Source organism: Periplaneta americana, unplaced genomic scaffold (genome assembly GCF_040183065.1).
Source record: "Periplaneta americana isolate PAMFEO1 unplaced genomic scaffold, P.americana_PAMFEO1_priV1 scaffold_18, whole genome shotgun sequence".
Lineage (NCBI taxonomy): Eukaryota > Metazoa > Arthropoda > Insecta > Blattodea > Blattidae > Periplaneta > Periplaneta americana.
In genome coordinates, this window is record NW_027185499.1 from 2,277,017 (window position 1) to 2,304,135 (window position 27,119).

At 37.0% G+C, this 27,119-nt stretch overlaps 1 protein-coding gene across 1 annotated transcript in view; it reads right to left on the reverse strand.

The window, feature by feature from the left end:
* The window catches only part of LOC138693707 (putative polypeptide N-acetylgalactosaminyltransferase 10), a 387,765-nt gene that overhangs the window by 20,993 nt on the left and 339,653 nt on the right, over positions 1–27,119 (reverse strand). The window contains exon 4 of the mRNA XM_069817537.1: positions 22,274–22,334. Coding sequence (XP_069673638.1) covers positions 22,279–22,334 — 56 coding nt within the window. The 3' untranslated portion in view covers positions 22,274–22,278. The remainder of the gene's footprint in view (positions 1–22,273; positions 22,335–27,119) is intronic.

Below are 27,119 nucleotides of genomic sequence, written 5' to 3' on the forward strand. Positions count from 1 at the left end.
GGCCTACAAATGTATTTTGGTTAGGCCTAATTTTTTAAAAGTATTTTGTATTTGTATTTCAAATACTATTCTTTGAAGTAGGCTATTTTGAATTTATATTTGAAATACCTGGATGTCAGTATTTTGCCGAGCTCTGGTCCTACACCACCAATCTTCTGTTGACTGTTAGTAATGATAACATAGCAAACTTCCCTGTAAAATCTATAGTAGTCCACAACAGTATTGGCACCGACTTCGGCTTTGATTGCAGCATCAAAGATCTTTATATGGAGTAGCTGGAGATAAATGAACGTTAAACTCTGGACAAGAGTCAGTTTATTACATTCAAACAAGGTCTTGACTGCTATCGCACAACTAACTACTATACTTCAAGCAATACGGCACACTTTTATTCTTACTTCTCTTCTGCTGCACCACTTTTCCTTCGGCTCCACAATCAATACACTTGATATTTTCTTTGCTGGGCAATAATTTGTGGACGACACAGAACTCTATGCAACTTTCAATATCTCTACAACATTCATATAATTTGCGTAAATTAAAAGCCATGACTTGAAAGTGGCACTTCCACTAACAATGCATGTTTATAAGGTTGCTATAGCAATGACGTCACGAGAATTGTTTATTCAATATTGGCTTATAATGATACAATTTTCATAAAATTTTCGTCTAAATATATTGTATATTCGTCCTTCTGCCACATCGGAAATAATTTCGATACAACAATAAATTCTAAAATACATACTTTAATTTCCAAAAAGACACTATCATAACATATAAGGTTAATCGAATTTTCTGTTTAACTTGGTCGATTAACCTAAGGGGTGGTGCTATAGATCAGGAAGTTCCAGGTTCGAATCTTGTCTCGTCTAAATCAAAGTAAGTAAAAAGTTGCATTTATATGATGTTGTAATGTAGGCTATAATGTAATTCGAGATACATAAATTAGATGGCAGAATTGGAGTAAAAAGGGTGTAGAGTAGAGTGAAGTATAAAAGAAGAAAAGATTTGAAGAGAAGGGAGAGACATCTAGCAGACAAAAAGAGAAATACATTTTAAAGATTTATATCACTCACTAGAGGAGTTGATTCAACTAACCTGGAAATAATGTGAATCGTTCAGCGACGGTTTCTTGGAAATAACCCCAAATCCTTCAGAATCCATATTCAAGACGAGACCAAAACAGATTTTCGACATCACAACACTATCATTGGAACAGATCCATTATAGGACCCACCCCGAGTATTCCATAGTATCGATTATATACAGTATATTTTCTATTATTATATCAAGTATGCCATCTTAAGAAAACAAAAAACATACAACAAATATGTATCATTTAATAAAACCAACAACAATGCAATTAGCTCATATCAGTCATCTTTGTTATGCAATAAATTATATTTTATACAAAACAAAGTTAAAGAAACAAACCAAAGCTAAACTTAAAACACAGTAACATTGAACTTTCTCAAACAATAAAACATTGGAATTAATACAACGATGAAATTAAGTTCGTATCAGCCATCTTTATAATATATTATGTTGTATATCATTCAAATTAAATTAAAGAAAACAAACCATTCAAAACTAAAAAAAAAAAATAAAGAAATAAACAGGGCTAAACTAGGGCTTGGTTAGTTCCCTTTGTACTTCGCTTAATCCCCCGTAACTGTCTTACAGCTATATCCTCTGCAAGAGGGCTTAGAAATATAACAGAGGGGCTCATTCCTATCCTTTACACTGTTAACTGCTCCTAAACTCCTTTACCCAACACTATGAGAGCTACCATCGTTTCTTACCAACATTCCGCCACTGAAATCAGACTCCAAGAAATGGAAAATGAGTATGCGTGCTTTTGGTTTAAATTGTCAGTCCCGACATGCAAGGTGAAGAGGGAAGACATTTCTGAATTTGTTTGATATGTTGTGCTATATTAAAAATGCCATCACATGTTAAATGCGAATATTTCGAGTGCAAGAATCGGAAGGACAGCCACCCGAAGAAATTGCCAACGTTTCTTCAAAATACCGGGAGATAGTGAAAGGTGAGTTTTCATTTACAGTGTATTAATATTATCATTTAAACTAATTTTATGTATTGTAGATTTTCCTAGCGACGTGCATCATGATGAATTGCATGAATTGCCGGATACTATGTTTAAGTTATTTAGGTGTGTGTATATATTAATTTATGTAATATGTATTCGTCTAAATTAACAATAACTTACCCGATGAACAGATGCAGTAAGCCACGGTAGTACACCATTTTACTACAAATTTTCGGCATATGAAAAGGCTAACAATTTAATTTTTTATTAGGCCTACATTTAAATTTGTTTGATTCACATCGTATTTTTACAAATGAATAGCTATGCGGGAAAACGTTGCAAACGACATTATTTCTGTTTCTCTAAATTATAATTTTGCAAGTTTTTCTGCTTTGCTATTAAAATATTGTCGTAAATTATGAGTGTTTTTCTCCAAAAATGCGTTACAAATGGAGTAATAATTAGTATTGTACCTTTAAGGTCATTGGAGCAGTTTCTTTTCATTTTCTAGCTTATTCGAGTGATTTTACAAAGTACGACGAAATGGTGTTGCTGTGCTCATCATTTATATTTATATTTTATTCTCCCTTTTGATTTCAGATGCAAGGCATGGCTAGAAGCAATTGGCAGAGAAGACCTAATGGCGAATGTGCTCAAGAAATTGTACAACAACTTTCGGGTGTGTGCGGACCACTTTCAAGATAAGTATTTCACAAGTACCTTCCGGACACATCTGAATAGAGAAGTCATACCTTGCAAAGTTCAGGCTATCTCCATCAAGTCAAGGTAACTTATTTAATCGTATACTTTTTAGGTATCTAAAACGAAGTCCAAATTTTCCAGAATGTTGAAATCTTTGTGTAACTATTTTTAAAATGCTTCTGCTGATAACATCTCGTTAGTATGAAAATGCTTCTACATTTTGTATACCGGTACAACAAATGCATAACAATTGTTAGCCGGGGTATAAAAATAATAAATTCTTTTGTGCTATTTCCTGAAATGCAGTCACAAGATTTTTAAAGTAAGCCAACGATATGCAATTTCAATGCTTCAGAACTATACTCATAAATTCTGTCATAATTGGAGATTCTGTAATTGCTATTTATAGGAAAAGATATGTAGTCCCATATTGGGCTTAGTAGACCCCATAACTATTTGTGGTGTTATAGGCCTGCTTACTCTTACTGTTAGTTTATAATTATATATTTTCTGTTTTGCTTTATACAGATTCTGCAGGGCCAAGTCACATGGAGTGGGAAGAGGCTGCTCAACCCACTGCGAGCTCTGGAGACCATGAGGAGATTGATAGTAATGCCGAAGAGGAGAAAGATTCGCAGTCTTTGAGTACAATTGCATCGTCTGAGAGGAAGAGTTCTCAAGACTTCCCAGAAAGAACCGAAGATACACACTGCCCTTGCATGTATAAAGAGTAAGGTTCCTGGGCCATTATATGAACTGCTAAGAAAACGCATCTCTTCAGATGGACGGTGTGTACAGAGGAAATCAGTGGTCACCGAAAATGAAAACAAAGGCTCTTAACATTTAATTACAGAGCCCAAGTTCCTATAGGATGATTAGGAAGTTATTAAATTTCCCTTGAAAATCTACATTGCTTAGAGTAATGCAAAAGTATATCAATGATGTTGGTTTTAGTGATAAACTATTTGACATACTAAGGAATGCCTGTAGTAAGATGGCTGAGACTGACAAACTGTGTTGCCTTATGTGGGATGAAATGTCTTTAAAAGCACACTTGTGCTACAATAGTAATGAAGACATCGTAGATGGCTTCGAGAGATATTGTAGCAATTATTCATCAGATAGAATTGCCAACCAAGGTCTTGTGTTTATAGTTAGACGTATCTGCAGTAATAACAAACAAGTTCTGGACTATTTCTTAGCACATTCAAGCACCCCTGGCAATACATTAGTTGAACTCATTGGCAAAGGAATAGAGAAGCTGAGAAGCATTGGTTTAAAAGTAGTAGCTACTGTTTTTAATCAGGGCTCTAACAATAAAAAAGCGTATCATTTATTGGGAGTTACTACAGATCAGCCCTCCTTTACAGTAAATGACTGGAAAATTGTGGCATTTTTTGACACTCCACGCTTGATTAAAAGTACACAAAACATGTTCAAAAAGTATTCTGCGAATTTACTTAAATGTGTTGAAGCTATGACACATAAGTTTGATTGCAAGTAGATTGCAAGTTGAGTGTCTGCCGATCTGAAATTCAGACTGAAATCGATGGTATTAGTTTTTTTTTTTTTTTTAGCGATTAGCAAATGTTCCCACAGACATCTCCCAACGAAGTCAGGAAGTTTTGGTTTTTCGTTACGTAGTGCATTTATTTTTGTCCTATACTTATTAGTAATGGTATCAAAAAGTGAAATTTGTATGTACCAAAATCTAATGCAGCTCTCCCAATCCACAAGTTCACGAGCCGCCACTGATGTTACATATTCAAATAAATGCATTTTTTATTGTTTCCGGACCTATATGGTCACCTTTATGACAGGCGGATGTATAAATAACTTTTTCATATCCCTTGAACATAAATGTTATGCCCTCTTGTATTTTTCATTGTCTGCAAGAGCTGCACGACAACTAACACACTGCTTAGCATCACAGGTTTTCTTAGCAATATAACCAACAATATATTATTATAATGCATTTGCATTCACGATCTCATTATCAACATCAGAGAAATTAAAAGATTCCCTCACCAGCTATTAACCTCTTTCACAATTTCATTTGTTACTAGAACACAACATTATTTTAAGCAGCAATGCCCGATTACTGTACTGAATATCATTGCAGGAAGAGTTATCTGGCTTGTTCTACCATCCTTATTTCTAATTATGCAAAAGTAAATCTCTAAATAATCTTGATTAATACTCCAAATTAAGAGCAAATGCATACCAGCGTACATTTTTAACGACTTCCTACAAATCATACAATAAAGGAAGTAAATTCAGTTGTAGATGATAGAGATAGGTTGGGATGAATTCTTTAATCACTGGAGCTTATTAAATATGTTCAATAACATATAAAATTTAATGCTGTTAACTAATGCTGAGTTTTTTCATTCAATAAACCCATCAACTCTCTTGCTCTCCAATATTCCCATACACAGTCTAGAATTTAATGTAGAAAATTACGAACAAACTGACATAATGCTATTAAGTGTTAATCTTAAAAAAAAAATGTATGTGCCTTCAATGTCATCACAAGGCTCAACACATTGTAATCACTTATTTGAAACATCAATACTTGAGGCTTTCAGAGCTAAAGTGGATTAACTCACAAATTTTCATACATTGAGTTTAACTCATTTTCTGACTGTCTGAAGTTGGATCTTTTCCGAGCAGTGATAGATCAAGTCTTAATTTCCAAGCATTCACCGGTAGGTGACACTAGTCACTTTTGGCTCAGATTATTTGTTCACTATGTTCTGAGCCATAGTGGGCCAAGTCACCAAAGCGTTGCATCAATTAACATCACGATAGTTTATATTTTATAAATCTAGAATTTGAGAATGGAGCAATAAAATTATTGCTAGTGAAATTAGATAATCTACTAGAGCAGGTTTGTCCTGCACCGTGGCATCGTGGTCTAAGGCATCCTGTCTAGGACTCGTGTTAGAAATATGCACTGGTTCGAGTCTTCATATGGGAAGAAATTTTCTCGTGAAATTTCGGCCAGTGTATGGGATCAGTGCCCACTCAGCATCGTGATGCACTTGGGGAGCTACGATAGGTAGTGAAATCCGGTTACGAAAGCCAGCTATAACGGCTGGGGGGGAATCATCGTGCTAACCACACGATACCTCCATTCTGGTTGGATGATCGTCCACTTCTGCTTCGGCATGGGGTCGTGAGGCCAACAGCCGGCTGGTCAGTCTGGGCCCTTCACAGGTTGTAGCGCCACGGATTATTATTATTATTATTATTATTATTATTATTATTAGTACAGCAGGTTAACTTTAAGTTCTGTCCACACCTGTGGAGTAACGGTCAGCGCGTCTGGCCACGAAACCCGGTTTCGAATCCCGGTTGGGACAAGTTACCTGGTTGAGGTTTTTTCCGGGGTTTTCCCTCAATCCAATACGAGCAAATGCTGGGTAACTTTCGGTGCTGGACCCCAGACTCATTTCACCGGCATTATCACCTTCATATCATTCAGATGCTAAATAACCTAGATGTTGATACAGCGTCGTAAAAAAATCTAAGTCCTATTATCTCAAAACTACAGCCCATGGAAATGATCCACTTTAGCTCAGAACGCCTCATTTATTTGTACAAGACAATAAGAATACAGCATTGCAGACTCCAATTTCTACTGAGGATGATTTGAACTTATTTTCTTCATAACAGAATAATAACTGTAATAATAAATCTAGACATTTAAGAAAATGAAATAAACTGACTTTAAATATTTTTTCATGACATAATCTCTGATTTCCAACAGACTTAAGTATACGTATGATATTTTGTACACTTTCCTGTGATGTTAATTACATTAGTGTACTAATAGTGAACTTAGGATCATGAAATCTTTTCTGTATTGCAATAAAACAGTGGAATTTAATTGTAACAAAATATCTTGTATGTTTATGAAAAAAATATTTGGTTGGTCATGTCTAATTCATTTCATATTTCACAGCTCTTTTCCTACCTTCACTTCCTGGCACATCACGTTCTGAAAATCCTGATGATGTTGGCTCAAGAACTTTATTCCAAAAAAAATTAATAAATAATTGTAACAGGGATGGTTACATGTCAAACATTGATATATAACGGAGAGAATTTGTAAATAATTCACGTGGAGTGTAAGTAATTATCGGCGGAAGTCTTGAAATTGTAAGTAATAATACTACTATAGAGGGGAAGGGAAGAGAAATCTTTATTTTCCCGCAATTTTTTGCTTGCTCGTGGCGCTCCTCTGGTAGGTACGAGAAGCTTATTGACAGATTACACTTAATCTAGCTTATGCACCCCTCTCATATACAGAGTGCTTCAAAAATACGGGGCATAATTTCAGGTATGTACTATATTTCCCACATGTAGACAATCAAAATAGTTCATTACAACATGTGTCCGGAAATGCTTCATTTCCGAGTTATGGCCTTCACAACATTGAAATTCACCGGAACGTTTTTCTTTCTGCAGGTCGTTGTCATTACGGAAGATGTTCAAAATGTCCACCTCCTGCTTGAATACAGACCTCACATCGATGTCTCATTGACTTGCGAACAAGATCCCAAACTCCAGGAGTATTGCGTATGTCCTCAGAACATGCCACAATTCGATTCCGAAGGGATTCCAAATCAGGCACCGGAGACGAATAAACCAATGATTTTAAATGGCCCCACAAGTAGAAATCGAGAGGGTTCAGATCAGGTGAGCATGGAGGCCAAGCAATTAGGCCACCTTTACCTATCCATCGATCAGGAAACCTTCGATCCAAGTACTGGCGAGCCGTACGACTGAAGTGTGCAGGAGCGCCATCATGCAAAAAGTGAATGTGTTGACGATTGATCAGTGGAGTGTCTTCTAAAACATGAGGTATGGTGTTTTCCAGGAAGTTTGTGTACGCCTGCCCCGTAAGTCTGTTTACAAGTACATGGGGTCCAACTAATCGATCACCAATGATACCAGCCCACATGTTGAGGGAGAACCGCACCTGGTGATGAGATGAAACAGTTGCACGTGGGTTTTCATACGCCCATACAGTACATGCTGATTGTGGAAATTTGTTATGCCATCTCGTGTGAACTGTGCTTCATCTGTAAATAATACTAAGGCAGGAAAGTTCGGATTTACACCACACTGCTGCAAGAACCACTGACAGAACCTAACTCGTGCAGGGTAATCTGCTGGTGACAGGGCCTGTACACGTTCCGGCGAATTTCAATGTTGTGAAGGCCATAACTCGGAAATGAAGCATTTCCGGACACATGTTGTAATGAACTATTTTGATTGTCTACATGTGGGAAATACATACCCGAAATTATGTCCCGTATTTTTTAAACACTGTATATTCTAAGCCCTCTTGATCCTCTGTGATAGCAATATAACTTTGGTGATATTACGAAAGTTTCACGCTAGTGTACACTCGCGCTAAGCCCTGCATATACGAATCTGTGACAGGTTAGGTTATGTTAGTTTAGGCCATTGTTGTGCCTTGAATATACGAAACTATATCATTAATGGTCTATTGGTGGCTAGTTTAATGGCTGACATGCAAACTAAGTTGCATTATGGAAAGTGTGTGTTTATTTCATTATTATTTGTTATGCTCCACTATATTTCAGTAATTATTGGATTAATACAAGTTTTGCGTTCTTCACATTACATAGTATTGTGTGTTCTATATCTCTAATTTCCTTTTCTTCACTAGAAGTCACAATGTTTGCACGTCCATGACCACGCACCTATCAATCCAGACGCAATTTAATACATTTCCGAACAATTTCCTTTTCTTCAAATATATCCGTATAAAATCCTCAAGTTTTCAAATCCACCTCCAAAAAAAATCCCTTAGAAATTCACTTCCAAAATCACAGGAACTAACTCAGCACTAGTTTCGCCAAAAACAGTAACACTGAACTTAAAGCAAAACAATATCAATTATCGTACAATTTAGGTAAATTTACATGCTAGGTTATCAAAACTTAAAATCGCAGCACCATAAAAACAATTTTTAAAAAATCCAACACTGACAATAATATGATATAGTACTTGATTACACCCCCCCACAATTATGATATTAAATAAAACAACAAACCAACATTGTCTTTAGAAACACATTTTTTCACTTTTTACTCCAATCAATTTCCCCAAGAATTTCTTTGTAATGTCTTGTCCTTCACTTTTTATTCTTTTCCTAAACATATATTGGGCCAAGTACTTCACAAACTCTTTGTAGGCTGGTAGTGATGCTTTAACACGCCTCCATGTACTTTCTATTGTGTTCGTATGGGCTCCTGTTTCAGTATTAACGAACTCAATGCTATGGTTTACTGTTAGATGCTGGTAACCACACTTACTAAGGTTTGAATACGCTTTCCAAAAGTCTGATATTATTGTAGTTTTAGGATGGATCCAGTTTTCAATCACTTCGATTAGTGTTTTCTCACTCCTATCATGTACTGCTACTAAAAAGCATCTCCCGCTGTCCCTTTCCACTCCTCCAAAACCCACTGCCCTCCCACGAAATGATCTCTGTTATATTTTCGACGACCAAATTTGCTTTCGTCTATTTCTACTACCTTACTATCTCCTCCAACTTTTTCGCTGTTTACTTCTACAACCTCATCAATAAATTGCCTCCAGTCTGTAACAGTGTGATCTCCAAAGAAGTATTCATTTTCAATTTGTGCATTCGTACAACCATTCACAATATCATAGGTTAACAACATTTCTTCTTGCATTGTTAATTTACTCTGTGTAAACCACGATCCACATCTTATCGATTTCGTTTTTCCACACTGTTTACCTTGTATTTTTTGATGGCATCTCCATATAAGTCCATCTCGTTTACTTTTACATTTCTTCAAACTCATCCCAGAATTACATGTATTGCAGAACATTTCACTCCTAAGTAAACCACAATCACATAAAAAACCATAGAACATATCTATATTCATGGACAAAGCAACTACAAAGTTTCTATTTATAATTCCATAATTTCCATTTCTAGGCTTACATTTTAAGCCAAGAGGGAGAATTTGATACACTTCTTTTTTATATTTAATTATAGCATTCGAAATTGCCGCCATGATTCTGATGAAACTAATTTTCAATAATATTGGTTGGTTGGCAACATAATAAAAACGATATATATTGATAATTTAATTGACCGAAACGCTACTTCCGTTGCCCTATTTTTGCGGCTTTGCATATTTTTTATATTTAGGGTGGGTCCTATAATGCATCTGTTCCCTATCATTAGACACAGCCATGATTTTATTTCAAGCGAAGATTACGCCCATCCTCAGTTATGGCCTAGGACTGGTATGGAAAGAAGCAAAAATTATCTAAAAACATTAGAAAAGTCATGGCACGTTCCCTGTATGTCTAAATACATATCACCCAGACTCGTCTATGAGTTAGCGAAAAGAACTTTTCCCATCGGTAACTTAAGAACCATCCCTACGTTACTCCTACGACCTACGAAGAACCAGACAGGCAGAGGAAGAAATAGGATATTTAGCCAGGTTTCTACCACACACAAGCCATAACCACAGAACAACAAAATGATGCCACAACAGACAAAGGTGGTCCACACCTGTGCAGTAACGGTCAGCGTGTCTGGCCGCGAAACCAGGTGGCCCGGGTTCGAATCCCAGTCGGGGCAAGTTACCTGGTTCAGGTTTTTTCCGGGGTTTTCCCTGAACCCAATACGAACAAATGCTGGGTAACTTTCGGTGCTGGACCCCGGACTCATTTCACCGGCATTATGACCTTCATCTCATTCAGACGCTAAATAACCTGAGATGTTGATACAGCGTCGTAAAGTAACTTAATAAAATTAAAAAAAAATAAAAACAGACAAAGGTCAACCTTCATTTTCCTCTTGCCACTGCCAATGGACTCCTAACGAATATTCACACGTTTATCACTGGGATTGTGGCGCTGGAAATCAATTTTTAACACTTTTATCACAGCCACGACACATTTCAATTTTTAATGTACAATATATAAGCAATTATCACTACGATGACACAATAATTCTTGCAGATAACACAGAATATGTCCCTCCCACCATGATGATCTACACACTTTCACTTCACTGCCACTAGATGACTCTCGATTTCCACTAGACGACGTAGCAGGGATGCCAATATCAGCAAACGAAACTAATGTGAGGAATGTTACAGCAGGTGTGCTAAACGTGAGGAATGTTACAATAGGTGTGTAGCACATTAGGTTAGGTTAGGTGTGTAAGATTATATGAATGGTTACCACAGTTGGCGATACTGCAATAATTCTCCCACTCCACCTCAAATTACATCACAATGAAGAAATATGGCCGCCTTCTTCATCGAAGCAGGACGATTTTCCTATATAAGTAAGGAACCTATTTATTTAGGTAGGATTAGGTGGGACCACAGCTCTCCGAGAGATCACATCGAGTTTCTACTATTCCACACTACAAAACTAAGGTATTTTCAGTGTTTGTTTCTAATTTCCTATACTGGCAATACATGACTGAAACTTCCCTCGAAGTTTAATGTTTGCAGTAAGGGATCAGTAATAAACTTAGGTAATTGTTTCGTTCGGATAAATCGCAATAAAGAGAACGCCAGTAGGGGAAGTTATGCTCACCCACATGAAATGTGCATTCGACATAACACTCACCTATCACGCAGTGTGTCTGATGAGCTAGTAGGGAAGGGGTGGTGGGTGGAGCTCCTACGTTCTGCTTATTGCAGTTTTCCCTTTCGTTCTGTCCCAGATTTATATTATTTTTTTTTCTTCAAAATCCCCCAATTTTAGGGGGTTTTACAACATGTTGAAAAATAAAATAAATGCGGAAAACACGAACCATCATGGTAATTATTTTTATATCTGCCAAATTTAGGCCTATGTAGGAATGGCTAAGCGGCCGACCTATGTGACAAGGTTAGTGGGTTAGTTGAGGTATAGGCCTATAAGTGACCTTGTCACATTAGTAGGCTAGTTATGTATATCACCTCGACTAACCCACTAACCTTGTCACATACCTAAGGCCACTTAGCTGTTCCCGTATAAATTTGGCAGAGAAGTGAATAATTACCTCATCTTTTGGAACTCCTCATCTTTTTTTCTTCCTTGTAATATTGGGACTTCCGTGATTATTTAGGCTAAACTAGCAATGCTCGTACCCTGCTTCCCACACCTTCAGTTGTCTCCTCTGCAATACCAACATAACTTTGGTGACATTTCATGCTAGTGTACACTCACGCTATGCCTTGCATGTACGAATCTGTGACAGGTTAGATTAGTTTATTATTTACTTTAATGACACCGTGGTTTATCGTATTTGACACATGTTGGAAAGAATGATTTTGTAATTTGCCCTTTCAACATAGTTTGCCACAAGCTTTCCCATTTTGATAAACTATGTTGTTTCATGTCAGGTAGTATTTCGGTTTTTAGAATCTTCTTGTAACAGATTTCCAGTTCACTGTCTTGAGATGCTTGCTTCGCTAGTTGGTCAGCAAGTTCATTGCCGCGTGCTTTAATCCAGCTGAATTCTATGATCTAGTTGTCTGAGTTTCGTCCTACATTCTTCTTATGGTTGTTGCTATCCGTATATATTGCAACTGTCTTGTCTGTCTTATCTTTTCTATTATCTTATCTAAAGCCTTCACAACTGCCATCTGTTCAGCTTGGTTATTACAACACCTTGCATCAGTCTGAATTTCAGTTTATGTGTAAGTGTTCCATCTGTAAATATTGCGATTCCCGAACCTACTCCTCTCTCACTTTTACTTCCGTCAGTAAATACTTCAAACTTGTGAGTCTTATTTTTATTCACTTCTTTTATTTTGACAATGTCTGCAGGGTGTGACCATTTGTCACACTGAACATCACGGTCAATGTTTTCTTCTCTTGTTGCATTGCATATCTTTGCGAGCTCTTGTTACTCACGGTGACTCATACCGTGTTGATGAAACATTAGAAAGTCTCTCTGGTACAAAGTATTTTAGTAAAATTGATCTTTACAGTGGCGTTTGGCAAGTGGAAATCGAAGAAAAGGATAAAGAAAAGACCACCTTTAGCACACCACTAGGTTTTTATGAATATAACAGAATGGCATTTGGTTTGGTTGCAGCCCCAAGCACATATCAGAGATTGATGGACGGAGTACTATCCAGCCTAAAGAGAGTATCCTGTTTTATGTATATTGATGACATCGTCCTGTACAGTTCAACTATAGCAGAGCATGCTGAAAGACTTAGAGAAGTTTTACAAAGATTAAGAGATGCAAACTTAAAGCACACCCTGTGAAGTGTACATTTGCCGTGCACGAAATCGACTATCTCTCTCGGACATGTGGTAGATAGGAATGGCATTTGCCCAGACCCAAAGAAAGTACAAGCTATACAAGAATTTCTGATTCCTAAAGATGTTAAGGAAGTCCGCTCATTTCTTGGTTTAGTTGGTTACTATCGCAGGCACATAGCAAATTTTGCTGAGACTGCAAAACCATTTATCGAACTTACAAGAAAAGATAAACAGTTTGTATGGCTAGAACCACAACAAGAATTCTTTGACATATTGAAAAATGCCTTGTGCAGTGAACCTACTTTGAAATATCCCGATTTTAAACAACCGTTCATTTTAGCGACTGACGCCTCAGGAGTTGCCCTCGGAGCAGTGCTATCTCAAAAGATTGGTTCGGAAGAGCATCCCGTAGCATACGCCTCTAGAGTTTTGAATAAAGCTGAACAAAATTATAGCACGACAGAAAGGGAATTACTAGCACTTGTATGGGCTACGAAACACTTTTGTTGTTATCTATATGTTCATGAGTTCATAGTCATGACCGATCACACAGCTGGTTAATGAGCTCAAAGGAACCAAATTTTAGACTACTTCGTTGGACTTTAAGACTTTCTGAATTTCCATTCCAAGTCCAATACAAGCCCAGTAAACGTCACCAAAACGCTGACACTTTATCTCGAATGCACAATGTTTTCGCTATAAAAAGTGAACAGACAGTCAATCACTCAGAAATCTTCAGATGGCAGAATCAAAGTACTTAGAATGGGTAGCAGATACAGAAAGATTTAAGTTAGACGAAAACGGTATTCTGTTTTGTTTCGATACAAAGCAGTTGAACTCAGAGCAACGGTTAGTTGTTCCTTGTCCTATGAGAAATTTGATTTTGAATACTTACCATGATACTCCTATTGGTGCACATCAAGGTCAAAAACGTACATTCGAACTGCTTAGGCCGAGTATGAAAACTGATATTGAAAATTACATCACGAAATGTGTATCTTGTAATGAGAGAAAGATGGGAGGCACCCTATAGCTCTGTTACAGAACTTTGCTACTTGTTTAAAGCCTTTTGAACTAGTAAGTATGGACATAGTTTGTCCATTTCCCAAAACAACTTCAGGTAACACATATTTGTTGACTTTTATGGACACTATCACAAAGTATAGCGAAGCAATCCCGATTCCTGATTAAACTGCTGAAACAAAAGCTAGAGAATTTGTTACGACGATAGTAGCACGACATGGCACTCCGAAAAAGCTACTTACAGATCAGGGTAGAAACTTCTTGTCTAAATTATTTAAAGATGTTTGTAAATTGCTACAAATTCAAAAAATACAAACGAGTCTGTATCACCCTATGTCGAATGGCTTAGTGGAATGCAGCCATCAAACATTCACTAACATGTTATCACATTTTGTACGTGCAGATCAGAAAGATTGGGACAAATGGATAGCAATAGTCCAGATGGCATACAGGAGTACACCGCACTCCGTAACGGGATATTCCCCACATTTTTCGCTTCACGGTAGTGAAATGCAGCTCCCATTTCCTATCGATATCGTTCCGAAATTTTCGAGAAGTAACATAACCAATGAGCATGTCGAAGTTTTAGCAGATAAACTAGAAAAAGCTTACAAGGTAGTAAGAAACCGAATAGCTCCAAGTAAGACTGCACAAACAAAGCAGTACAACAAAGATCCTAGTGTAAAGTTTCGTTGTCTCAAGGTAGGAGACTTTGTATTTCTACACTCTCCAGCAATTAAGAAAGGTGTAACGAAAAAATTGTCGAAACCATGGATTGGTCCATTTCAGGTTGTAGAGAAACTGAATGAAATGAACTACAGAATTAAGTTCAAAGATGGTAGAATATAGGTAGTGCACCTAAACTGGTTGAAACTATGTCCCCCAGAGTCTCAAATTAAAGAAGGCAAGTTTCGTCCCTGGCAAGCAGACGAAGACAGTAGTTTCAGTGAAGCGGAAACCATCGAAATAATTAGAGACGACCCGAAGTCGTACGAAACTCCCCGTGAGGAACCAGTAGCAGTGGATAGTGACAACGGATGATCCTCGGAAGACGATATTCCTCTTAGTCAGTTACGTGTTCCCCAGAGTGATGATTTCAATGAGGAAGATGATGTACCTCTAGCTCAGCTAAGGTATTACTACAAGCTGCACCGAGAAAGGTAACTGCACAAACTAATGACCTTACTTACTTACTTACTTACTGGCTTTTAAGGAACTCGGAGGTTCATTGCTGCCCTCACGTAAGTCCGCCATCGGTCCCTATCCTGAGCAAGATTAATCCAGTCTCCACCATCATATCCCACCTCCATCAAATCCATTTTAATATTATCTTCCCATCTACGTCTCGGCCTCCCCAAAGGTCTTTTGCCCTCCAGCCTCCCAACTAACACTCTATATGCATTTCTGGATTCGCCCATATGTGCTACATGTCCTGCCCATCTCAAACGTCTGGATTTTATGGTCCTAATTATGTCAGGTGAAGTATACAATGCGTGCAGCTCTGTGTTGTGTAACTTTCTCCATTCTCTTGTAACTTCATCCTTCTTAGCCCCAAATATTTTCCTAAGAACCTTATTCTCAGACACCCCTAATCTCTGTTCCTCTCTAAAAAACTGAGAGTCCAAGTTTCACAACCATACAGAACAACCGGTAATATAACTGTTTTATAAATTCTAACTTTCAGATTTTTTGACAGAAGACTAGATGACAAAAGCTTCTCAACTGAATAATAACAGAGATTTCCCATATTTATTCTGCGTTTAATTTCCTCCCGAGTGTCATTTATATTTGTTACTGTTGCTCCAAGATATTTGAATTTTTCCACCTCTTCGAAGGATAAATCTCCAATTTTTATAGTTCCATTTCGTACAACATTCTGATCACGAGACATAATCATATACTTAGTCTTTTCGGGATTTACTTCCAATCCTATCGCTTTACTTGCTTCAACTAGAATTTCCGCGTTTCCCCTAATCGTTTGTGGATTTTCTCCTAACATATTCACGTCATCAGCATAGACAAGAAGCTGATGTAACCCGTTCAATTCCAAAACCCTCTCTGTTATCCTGAACTTTCCTAATGGCATATTCTAGAGCGAAGTTAAAAAGTAAAGTTGATAGTGCATCTCCCTGCTTTAGCCTGCAGTGAATTGGAAAAGCATCAGATAGAAACTAGCCTATACGGAATCTGCTGTAAGTTTCACTAAGACAGTTTAATTAATCGAACTAGTTTCTCGGGAATACTAAATTCAATAAGAATATTATATAAAACTTCTCTCTTAACCGAGTCATACGCCTTTTTGAAATCTATGAATAACTGATGTACTGTACCGTTATACTCCCATTTTTTCTCCAATATCTGTCGCATACAAAAAATCTAATCAATAGTCGATCTATTACGCCTAAAACCACACTGATGATCCCCAATAATTTCATCTACATATGGAGTTAATCTTCTCAAAAGGATATTCGACAAAATTTTGTACGACGTCAACAAAAGTGACATTCCTCGAAAGTTACTACAGTTAGTCTTGTCCCCCTTCTTAAAAATAGGTACGATTATGGACTCCTTCCATTGTTCTGGTGTAATTTCTTTTTCCCAAATTGCAAGTACAAGTTTATAAATTTCGCTAGATAATGCGCTTCCACCCTCTTGTATTAATTCTGCTGGAATTTGATCAATACCTGGAGACTTGTACTTTTTCAGATTTTCTATCGCAATTTCGACTTCAGAAAGTGTGGGTTCCGGTATAAATGGCGCAGCAGTTTGTATTTGAATTTCGTCCTGATCATTTGTATTTGGCCTATGTATATTTAGTAGTTGCCCAAAATAGTTTTTTAGTAGATTCAATATTCTGAAATTAAAGGATGAGAAAACTAAGCAACGTTATCAGGTTGAAATTTCAAATAGGTTTGCTGCTTTAGCAACTGCTGACGAAGCTGAGGAAGAGTTAGATGTTAATAGCGTGTGGGACAATATCCGAGATAATATCAAAATTGCAGCTGAGCAGAGCATAGGTTATCATGAAACTAAAACTAATGACCTCACCATGACAAATTCTGATGTGACGTCTGCTTCCTATGTTTCCTCTCGCCGTGAAGATATGAACCCAGATGATGATGATGATAGTTCTAACTTAGATAATGATGAGGTAACTGAACCCAACGTAGGACAGAATAGTGATGAAATATCCTCCCTTAGATATAATTTACGTTTCAGACCAACTGATTAGATTATTTCGTTTCAGACTGTACACTCACTATTACACTCCTGCTCACGACAGTAGTTTGTGATTCAGTAATTAAAATAAATTAATAAAGTAATGCAGAGAGTAACCGAAATTGAAAGCACTCTTATTGAATTTAGACAATCCATTGATATAACCGCAATGGACAAGCTCCTTACTTTGTCTTCACAAGTGACAGGCAATTTTATGCTCTCATGGAAGAGAATGATCTATCTCAAAGTAGAGATGAAATGTACATGTTATGTCCCCCAGATGTTATTTTTTTCAGCCTCCTTGCAATCACATTGTTTAGCAGCTCTATTTTTTTTAAATCCCAGGAAGCAATGAGACTGTGTGACCGACGGCTGGTTGGACCACACAGGTGACCTGTATGGTACAGATCGTACCAGAATAATTATTGGGTGTACAGCGTACCAGCTACCGTACGTATGACTAGAAGTTGTCATAACCCAAACGCTACACGACCGTCAACTTTTACATTTATTATCCAAGGGACAGGTATTATTAATATATCTGCAAACTGTCATTTTTATTCTGATCAGTTTAAACTGTTTCCCCATGTTTTTGGAAAACTGTACCCAGTATATGAGCCTAACGATGTTATTGTCCCTGATATAACTTCTTAAATAGTTAATCCAGATCTAAATCTATGTGAACAACATGTCATTACTTAAGAATATGCTTCCAAATATTAAAGATTTTAATAATGATTTGTAATTCCTCTATGATTACAAGAGAAGATTAAAAGTGTAAAATCTAAAGTAGAAGAATCCCCCACACAAGTAAGTGCAAACCCCTGGCTAATTGCTTTAACCATAACAGGAGTTATATTGTGTCTTGCTTGTATGCTACAGATGTACCGACAATGTCCACGTCTGCATGGTGTCCGGTTATATCAGCTCACCCGCAAATAACCAGAGACAGCAGAACCTTTACGAGAAGGCCAGAACGAGACTGAGCTTGGCCCAGTGCAAGAAACCAGAACTCCCATCCCTACTGCGAGGAAATCAGATATATCAACCGATGTCTGCGCTGACCCAGCTTCAACCAACACAGTCTTCGCCGGACCTAGATTTGTCTCCAGGGCCTAGATACTACTCTTCATTATGCAACAGTCATCTCTTCACCTCAATGAAGAAAATTTGTATTGAAGAAGATTATTCTTTACTGATCATTTTTGTGAATGACATCACTATTCTTGTATCTAACATGTAAGTGTTAAGTCTCACTACATATAAGAGATCTGTAACGTTAAATCAGCATATCACTTTGTGTGCAAAAAATTCGTAAATACTATCGAGTTAAATGACAGACACCCTGCAAAGTTATAAATTAAAACATCCAGGAACTCAGTTTACATTAAATTATGCCTCGTCACGTAAATGGATTACTCATTTAATGCATAGATACATCAGATTTATTAAATAGCAGCAGTCCTACCGCCATTATGATATCAATGTCATCAATTATATAAATTTCGATCTATTGCTTATGAAAGTCAAAATCTTTGGCACTTCGCCCTCCATAAAGACTTTTCTTATAATTTGTAATGTGAATGATACAACACTAGCTTACAAGACACAGACAATCCATATCCTCAATAAGAATGAATGATGGCCTCTAGAATGGATTAAAATCCTGCAAGCCTGAATGATTATGAGGGCCACTAGCGAGGGAACTACACCCCGTTAGCCTAACAGAAAAAGGTCTACTAAGACTTGTGTGATAGTCATACTTCACAGGATCCGACATGTCTTGCCATTCATTTGATTAGGAGTAAAAGCACATGCCTATTACGGCATCATCTTTTAAAAAGAAGAGGGCATTGTTGTGCCCAAGGATTATGATACGCAATCATAACTTTGTTATGGCCATAAGCAATACATTTTCACTTTATTTGAAAGTAATGAAATCGTACATTCAGTTTAATCATTGAAGACAGGAGGCAGCTTCCTGTTGCGATTACAGTTGTGCATCTTAGTGAAGTCAGCAAGAAGCAAAGTCCAGTCCTTGAACAAGACAGGAAATGTGTACGCTTGCATTTTAGCGCAAAGCCATTCTTACGCAACAGCTGACATATAACGAAAAATACTCAGATTATGCAGCAATCATTAACAAACCGCGTCTCTTGCAAGACTTCTAATTGGTGATCATTTTGAATTCTGATTTTCTATTGGTTCAATCAAAAACAGACATTAAATCGTGAGAGTTCCTTAAATCTGTACTGTTCCAAGTGACAACAGGAAATGCCGATCCGAAATAATGGTTAGGAATCGGATCCGAAATAATGGTTAGGAATCGGAAGTGTGGTGTTCGGTCAATGCAATACCGTCTTTTTAGAAGATTCGCGGGCAAAATAGCGTCACTCTGTTACGTCGCAAGGGCGTGGTTCGAGAACTTATAAAAGGACATGAAACGTCCAAATTGTGATCATTAGTCTTTGGTCAAGACAGCAGTCATGCAGTAGCGGTCGTAACTTCCAGACGTCCAGAAAGAAGGCAGAAAATGGCATCTTCTTTGAATAGCACAGGGTTCGCCTTACAGAAACTAAGTAAAATTAACTATTCAATTCTCATACTTTACAATTAACAGCCATTACGATACTTCAGAAATAATCCTTCCATTTCAATACTCCATATTTATCTGTTCTAATTTGATATTTTGTTAATAAACTTAGTAATAGTGAATAGCTAGAAAGCCTGAGATCACATTCTAAATAAGGAATCCCTCCTATCCATAAGGAGGAAGTACAGTATATAAATCGTCAGAGAGATAGGAAGTGCAATGCAGTGCTAATTCGTTTGTGTTGTCTTGATAAATTTGTTGCTATGCCAAAAAGGGCACAACAAAATATTTTGGTTTTCGTAAGTGGGATATAACTCGCGATTTTCTCAAAGATAAGCCATCCGCCCTGTTCGTGGTAGAGGGCACAACAGTACTATGTAGCAGAGTGAGTGGATAGGAATACTTCTCTCTATCTCTATTTATAGGTGTTCACATATTAAGACACTAATAGTAATTCATAGCGTGTCAGCCCATGTAGGGCACCGGCCCTTATGCACTATGTTTTCTCTTTCCCTGCTTTGCACACCTTTCACTGATCCTTGCAGTGATGATGAATGTGAGCTACTGCAAATCAATTTGTCATCCTGTTCCCGTTAATTGAAGTTTTATTTTGGACAGTTTTCTTTGTTAAGAGTTTATCCATTATTTCCATTATCAGTTACAATGGCCTATGCAGTATTTTGTTAAGGGGAGTCATTATTAAAATTAAGTACAATTTACATTCTCAGTATTTAAAATTTTGTGTATTATTATTATTATTACTATTATTATTATTGTTATAAACTGAGTTTTCACAGGGGATGTGAAACTACAGTCCTGAGAAGAACATAGTCATGCTGTGGCTGCATAGAAACATTTGCCAATGTAAAATTTTCACTAACCGTGCGAGAATCTTACCAGACATTTTGTTAAAAAAATTGTAAAATTGAGTTTGTGGTGGTTTAGACACATCAGAGAATCGGGAACGATAATAAGAAGTTTACATTAAAAATATGAACTGTCAAATGCACAAAATATTAAACGGACATTTCACAATAAAGTCAGAACCCAAACGAACAGGTGAATACCACTCTTAAAATGAGTTTAAAGTCGACAATGCACAATATTTAACAACACCTACACTGCGGAACTGTCAAAACTACTTTCTCAATATGTTTCACAAGTTTAATTTCTTATTGTGTCAGCTTCATTTTATTACAAGATCAGTACTAGGTAGTAGATCTTTCTATAACAAAGAAAGCATTGTTGCAATTCGAATGTTCCACAGCACCAAAGAACAAAGGCTTGTAATAATACACTCTAAACAAATAAGTAATAACATAAGGTACAGTACTACCCACAGCAAAGAAAGAAAGAGAGGAAGGAAAGAGCGAAAGAAAGATAGTCGGATAATCTGCCAATCGGTTAATAGGGTGACGGGTTCTACTTACTCCAGCACTATTATGTCAATACCAATTTCAAACCTCGTACTCCATCTAGCATCCACCTTGGCCTCCACTCAGGGTTGCCAAACGTAAGAATGCTCTGGCTGTAACTCTGTTTAAGTGTATATTACTGTTGATTACTGGCTTTACCTATGGCATGCAAGCTCCTTCACTTAACTGTGCATTGTACATGTGCTGTGTCACATCCTTCGACTTAAGAGGAATAAACAGTGCAGTCTCCCCTGTTTATGGAGTGTACGGCCAAGTGCAACATAGTTTACTACACATATGGTGGAAAATTGTGCACATATTGTTTGGCAAGGCGTTGCTAAACTTTTTGACCCCACCTTTACTTGCCAGTTATTATCAGTTGTTTTAAAGTTTATGTGAGACCAAAATAAAAACAATTTTCCCGTATGTTAACATGAACAGTTCCTTGAGGGTTATGAATATTTTAATACCAAAATTGTTCAAAATATTCAGAACAAAAAGATGTGGACTGGGTGTAAATGTCATTGGCTTTAAAGCTTAAGTAGCCACCTAAGCATTCTGCAATATATTTTAGGTCCTATCAGCAGCGTAGATGCTGAAAGATTTTTCAGTAAATACAATTTAATGTAGGAAGTAATAAGACAACACGAATGATGGAAGAAAATGTACAGGCGTGTTCCTTCTATGATTTCTTTGTTACGAATTCATGAACATGATTAACAGGGTCATAAATTAAATTAGTACCTCTATGTAAGTATTATATTAATCCCCAATATTTTCAAAAGACATGACCTATCCTCCTATATTGACGTAGAGTCCATGTCTTCCTTCAAAACGCCACAGAACGCAAAATGACGAATGTATGAAAGCTACAAAATGCTAAATGTTAAAATCAAAATGCTAAATTTCTAAAAATCGTAACCCCTAACAATGTAGTCTTTGTAGTTTTGTATAACAGAGTTAATTACTTACAGGCTTTAGCAGTGGATAATCTTCAGAAGCCTCTCTGATGTTCGGAAGGCTGAAGATTCATCTGTGAAAAGAAAAGAAACCAGTAATTATTATGTTCAAAAATTTGTCACTGGATTATATATTCGACTGCATTGATTAATAATTTTAATACACATTAAGATTTAGTAGCCAGTTCGGTATTACTGAGCACAGTTACATTCAATACCCAAGAACTATTCCATTTGCTTAAAGTGCCAGCCATATACTGAAATGGTGTCTTCTGGGAAATAGCTGGTTGAAACAATATTACTAATTTTAAATCTCCAAAATGTTCAACACAGAAAACACCTGATAAACACAAGCTAGATATTTTGATAACTAGTCAATACAGAGGTATACAGGCCAAAGGGGATGCGAACCCATGCTGCGCTCCTGGCTGTCCATGACAGTGAAGATCGAGAGTTTGTCCCTGGACGTGAAGGGCTGAATGAATTGAAAGAGAGGGAAATGGGAAGAGAAACTTTAAAAGGTTCCTTGCAAGGGAGTTTGGGGCTGAGAAAAACTGAGGCCACTTGTCTCATTTCGGGTTTTGCTGCTCCACTGAAGGAGCTCTAGAAAATTTTGTAGGGAAAAAAGCCGAAAATGGACGTAACCTAATAGCTACCACGTAATGGGGGGAGAGAGAGGAAGAGGAGGCATTCAACAAACTGTAGTTACTATCTTTATTTGCGTGGTGTTTGTGGGCCAACCTGCATTGTAGACCCTAACGTTACGCCCCTGAAAAACTAGAAAGGTATTGAAGCTTCAGTGGCTTCTAAGCGTCACCATGGCAACTGCTCAAACTAGCCAATCAGAGACCATGTGAACAGGCCAACATTGCCGACTGTTTCACAGCGCGCACATGCTTTGTTTGGAAGTGTTGAATCTTCGTTGCTGTGTTACAGCAAGTATTGGTGTTCTGTTGTTGCTATTGTTTTCGTAGATGTTTTGTTGTTGATGAAGATAGGCTTAGTTTGAGTTTAGTTGTGAGTGTATCTGTAACGCGATTTATAGTGTCCGTGTGTTTCACTCATAGCATGTCGCAAGGCAGATGGTGGCACAGGCTCACATGGAACAAGGAGTACTGCAAGAAGAAACGGAAAAGACGCTCCTCTTCCAAGGCAGGCGAGAGAAATGGTTTGTAATGTGCGGGACTATTTCGAGAAAGAAGAGACAATGGCGGGCCTCTTATTCCTGTACAACAGGTGGTAAATAGTGCTGCAGAGGCTCTCAAAATAGGAAAGAACACCATCATTACAATAGGAAAGGAAAATTTTAAAATAAATGAGCAAGAAAATGGACCTTCCTGACTTGAAACCCTGGGAAAGAAAAGAAAAGTAGAAAAGCAGGTGACAAATTTAGATGCCTTTCAGGAGGAGCAATCTGGCGGCATGTATATTTATAATACTGACGGGAGGAGCATCCTACGTTAAAAGAAGTTGCAAACTTCACTTCGAGATGCAGATCTTTTCCACAGCAGTGTTTCTTCTCTGCACACTGTCTTAAAGAATTTAGGTTTCAAGTATAAAAAATCAATGGTCGTAAGATATTAATGGAGAGAAATTATCGCTTACATATTAGCCTATGTACCATATTCACATTCATTCACACATTTATTATTATTATTATTATTATTATTATTATTATTATTATTAGTCCGGTCTAAGACTACCGTATGATACAAATTTGTGAGTTCACAATTTCGTGTCAGCTGCTTAGTTCCGACATGGCAGACAGGTGGTGCAAAGAGCCACACTGCACTACTGCACAACTTCACAACGTCGCGTCGCTCCCTTTCTGCATCTGCGAGAGAGAACTGTCAATATCTTTCTAGTTTTGCATAGACTGTAGTTGCAACATGAAACATATGGTCTCTTCTCCTTAGTTGCAACTTACTGCATGAAATGTACAGTCTCTTCTCCCTAGTTGTGACTTATTGCTAGAGCCCTGAATTTTACATGCTAAAAGTTAATATTGTTCCTCACTATAGCTCATAAATATAGACGCCACGCCCCCACTTCTTTGAGATGTCATTCAGTATTTTCCTTCGGTACCGCTAAAGGTCTCTAATCCTCTTAACCACCATTTACAAAGTAGCGCACGATTTATCATTGCCATGCCTCCACTTCTTTGAGATACCATTCTTGCCATTCAGTATTTTCCCTTTGGTATCGTTGAAGGTCTTTAATCCTCTTATCCACCACTTACAAATTAGGACACGGTTTACAAGATCCATTGCTCAGTCCTTCTGACTCTGTTGTCTATTATTACATATCGGACTCTTGTGAACTAAGCTTAAAACCCTCCTCACGGACACTACTTCTATTCATCTACACTCAGTGTCAAATTAAAGCTGAAAGTCCATAGTGTATGATGAACTTAATATTTTCCCTTTAATAGTTACTAGTTTTGTCTGAAAGACCATTAAAATTCTTACTTCCTATTCCAGCAATTGGTGAAATTTTTCCATCCACATTACATACATTCTTATGAAACAGTACAGTCCATGAAACCACATTTCCGAAGCGAGTTAAGTATGCAAAAATTATCTGAAATATGAAAAAAATAACAGCTCATAACAGAAAAAATGAAAAAGATATTAAAAAAAAATATTTACATTAACAAGGGAAACTTTACATCACACCCCTTTCACATTTTATTGGAACATGGCTCATTTCGAAGCTCGTGCAAACGAGAATAAGGAACGACCTTGCAAGTATGCCGAAGTTGCTTCTAAAGGGCGTAAATCCTAGTTGAGAGTCACTGCATGCCAATTAGTATACTTTATAATTATATCATCGTTCACGTAGCTCAACCATTAATGACGTGCCTTTCGAGTAAAAGTTCTCGGTTCAATTCCCGGCTACTTTTTATTATTTTGACATTTTAAAACAAAAGCATGTAGAGGACTGGACTTCTGAATACCGATGCTTGGATGTGAGGATTATGACGTTGAAACTTTTGAAAATATGAAGAATATATATGCTTTAACAGAGCACAAGGAAAAAATCTGGAATTTATTTGTTGTAGTATTATGCTACGATGTGTTGTTTTGATCATATGTTCAGTAATGAGACCTTCCACTATCATTCACTGCAGAATTAAGTTGCTTTGTTCGCAATAAAATAAGTAAGATACTTTTATTTTATTAGTTTAGAGTAATCACATTTGTTTTGTCTTGTTTTTTTTTTTTTGCCATTAGATTTCAAACAATGAAAGAATAATTAAAAAACTAACAAAAAGGATTACACAAGAAAATAAAACATTATTATAAGACAAGATGACAAGATGTGTATATGATTTGGACACAGGTCTTCTACTTAACAACTAAACACGCTATCCGTTGAGTTACCTCTGTGTCCTTCAGAAGCCATTCCATGTCCATTACACATTTACATACAATGTTTTGTGATTCTTGTAACGTTATTTAAGCCCTTTTAATCATAACTTCGGCATGTTTTGATTTTATATTTTGATTCAGATCTCTCAGAGCAATAAAATAAGTTATCATTTGTTAAAATCTGGAGGGGGGAGCAATGAAAAGTTCCCTTGTAAGAAAATGCAAATTTTTACTTTCATACTTCACATCTGTCGTCAATTTGCAAAAGGGGACATGTCCAAAATAACAAAGTCTTGGAAAATCGCAAAAACTATAGCCTAACTAAGTTAACAAATTAAAATGTTCACATATTTTCTTCTAATTAGATCACTATGGGTACATACATTCAGGATCCATGAACATTTTAATTTTTTTAAGACTGTTATGTTTTTTTTTTTTTTTTTTTTTTTGCGATTTCCCAACACTTTGTCCCCTTTTGCAAATCGACGACAGACATCAACCTTAACCTAGGCCACATATAATAGTTATTTAAAAAGTGTTACGGGCGAGACATTAATGGCATGTCCATAATACTGTCATTGGATCTATAATTTCCTATGAGATGAAGTAACATTATTATTTTTATATCAGATGAGTTCAAACAAGAGAGTAACAGAGTTTCGAAAAAAGATTGAAGATTAGCCAATCAAAATATCTGAAACATTTGGCAAAGGAGTGACAGAGAGATGTTAAAAGAAGAGAAATTGGGCTGAAAAAAAAAAAAAAAAGCAAAAACTAAAAAATAAGAAAGTACAGTATACACAGCATGTGAAACACTAAACAAAATTGCTTATACTGTAGATGTCCACGAACTATGGGAAGTCTTTGAATAGAGTAAGTAAAGCATTACCAAATAGCCCTCACAAAAATTGATTTTACGGAAGAGCCCTCAAGCAAAGAATTTCTTTGTCACAAGAAAATCTACCCACAAAACATATAGGGTGCTATTCATAGACATTTCGCAGCACGCGCTACGAGCGTACTAAGCTAGCCCTGGCTATCCAGTGGTTACTTGTACAGAATTCAAATCATGTCATATCACTAACACTGATCATCCACTGAAAGCCCGCGCTAAAAATGTCTATGAATACGGCCCATAATGAGCAAAGTGAAAATAAAATTTCTGACTTTGCTGTAAAGGCAAAATGAAACCTTTTTGCTTCCTACCACGGATGATGTTAGCTTGCAGTGAAAAGTATAAAAGCCAATATTACTACTCCAGAGGAGTTCTATAACTGCGCAAAAGAAATTGATCCTGGCATTAAAATGAAATATATTAATGCTGCTGAAAACTGAAGCTGTAAGAGGACTGTTAGAAGCTAGATGGGAATAAGTGACTTATATTTCAAATTTGCAAAGCCCCCACTACTTTACCATTGCAGAAAAATGTGACACCTTAGTTGTGGGTCAAACCTCTATTAATGCCAACACCAAATGAACTTGTTACTG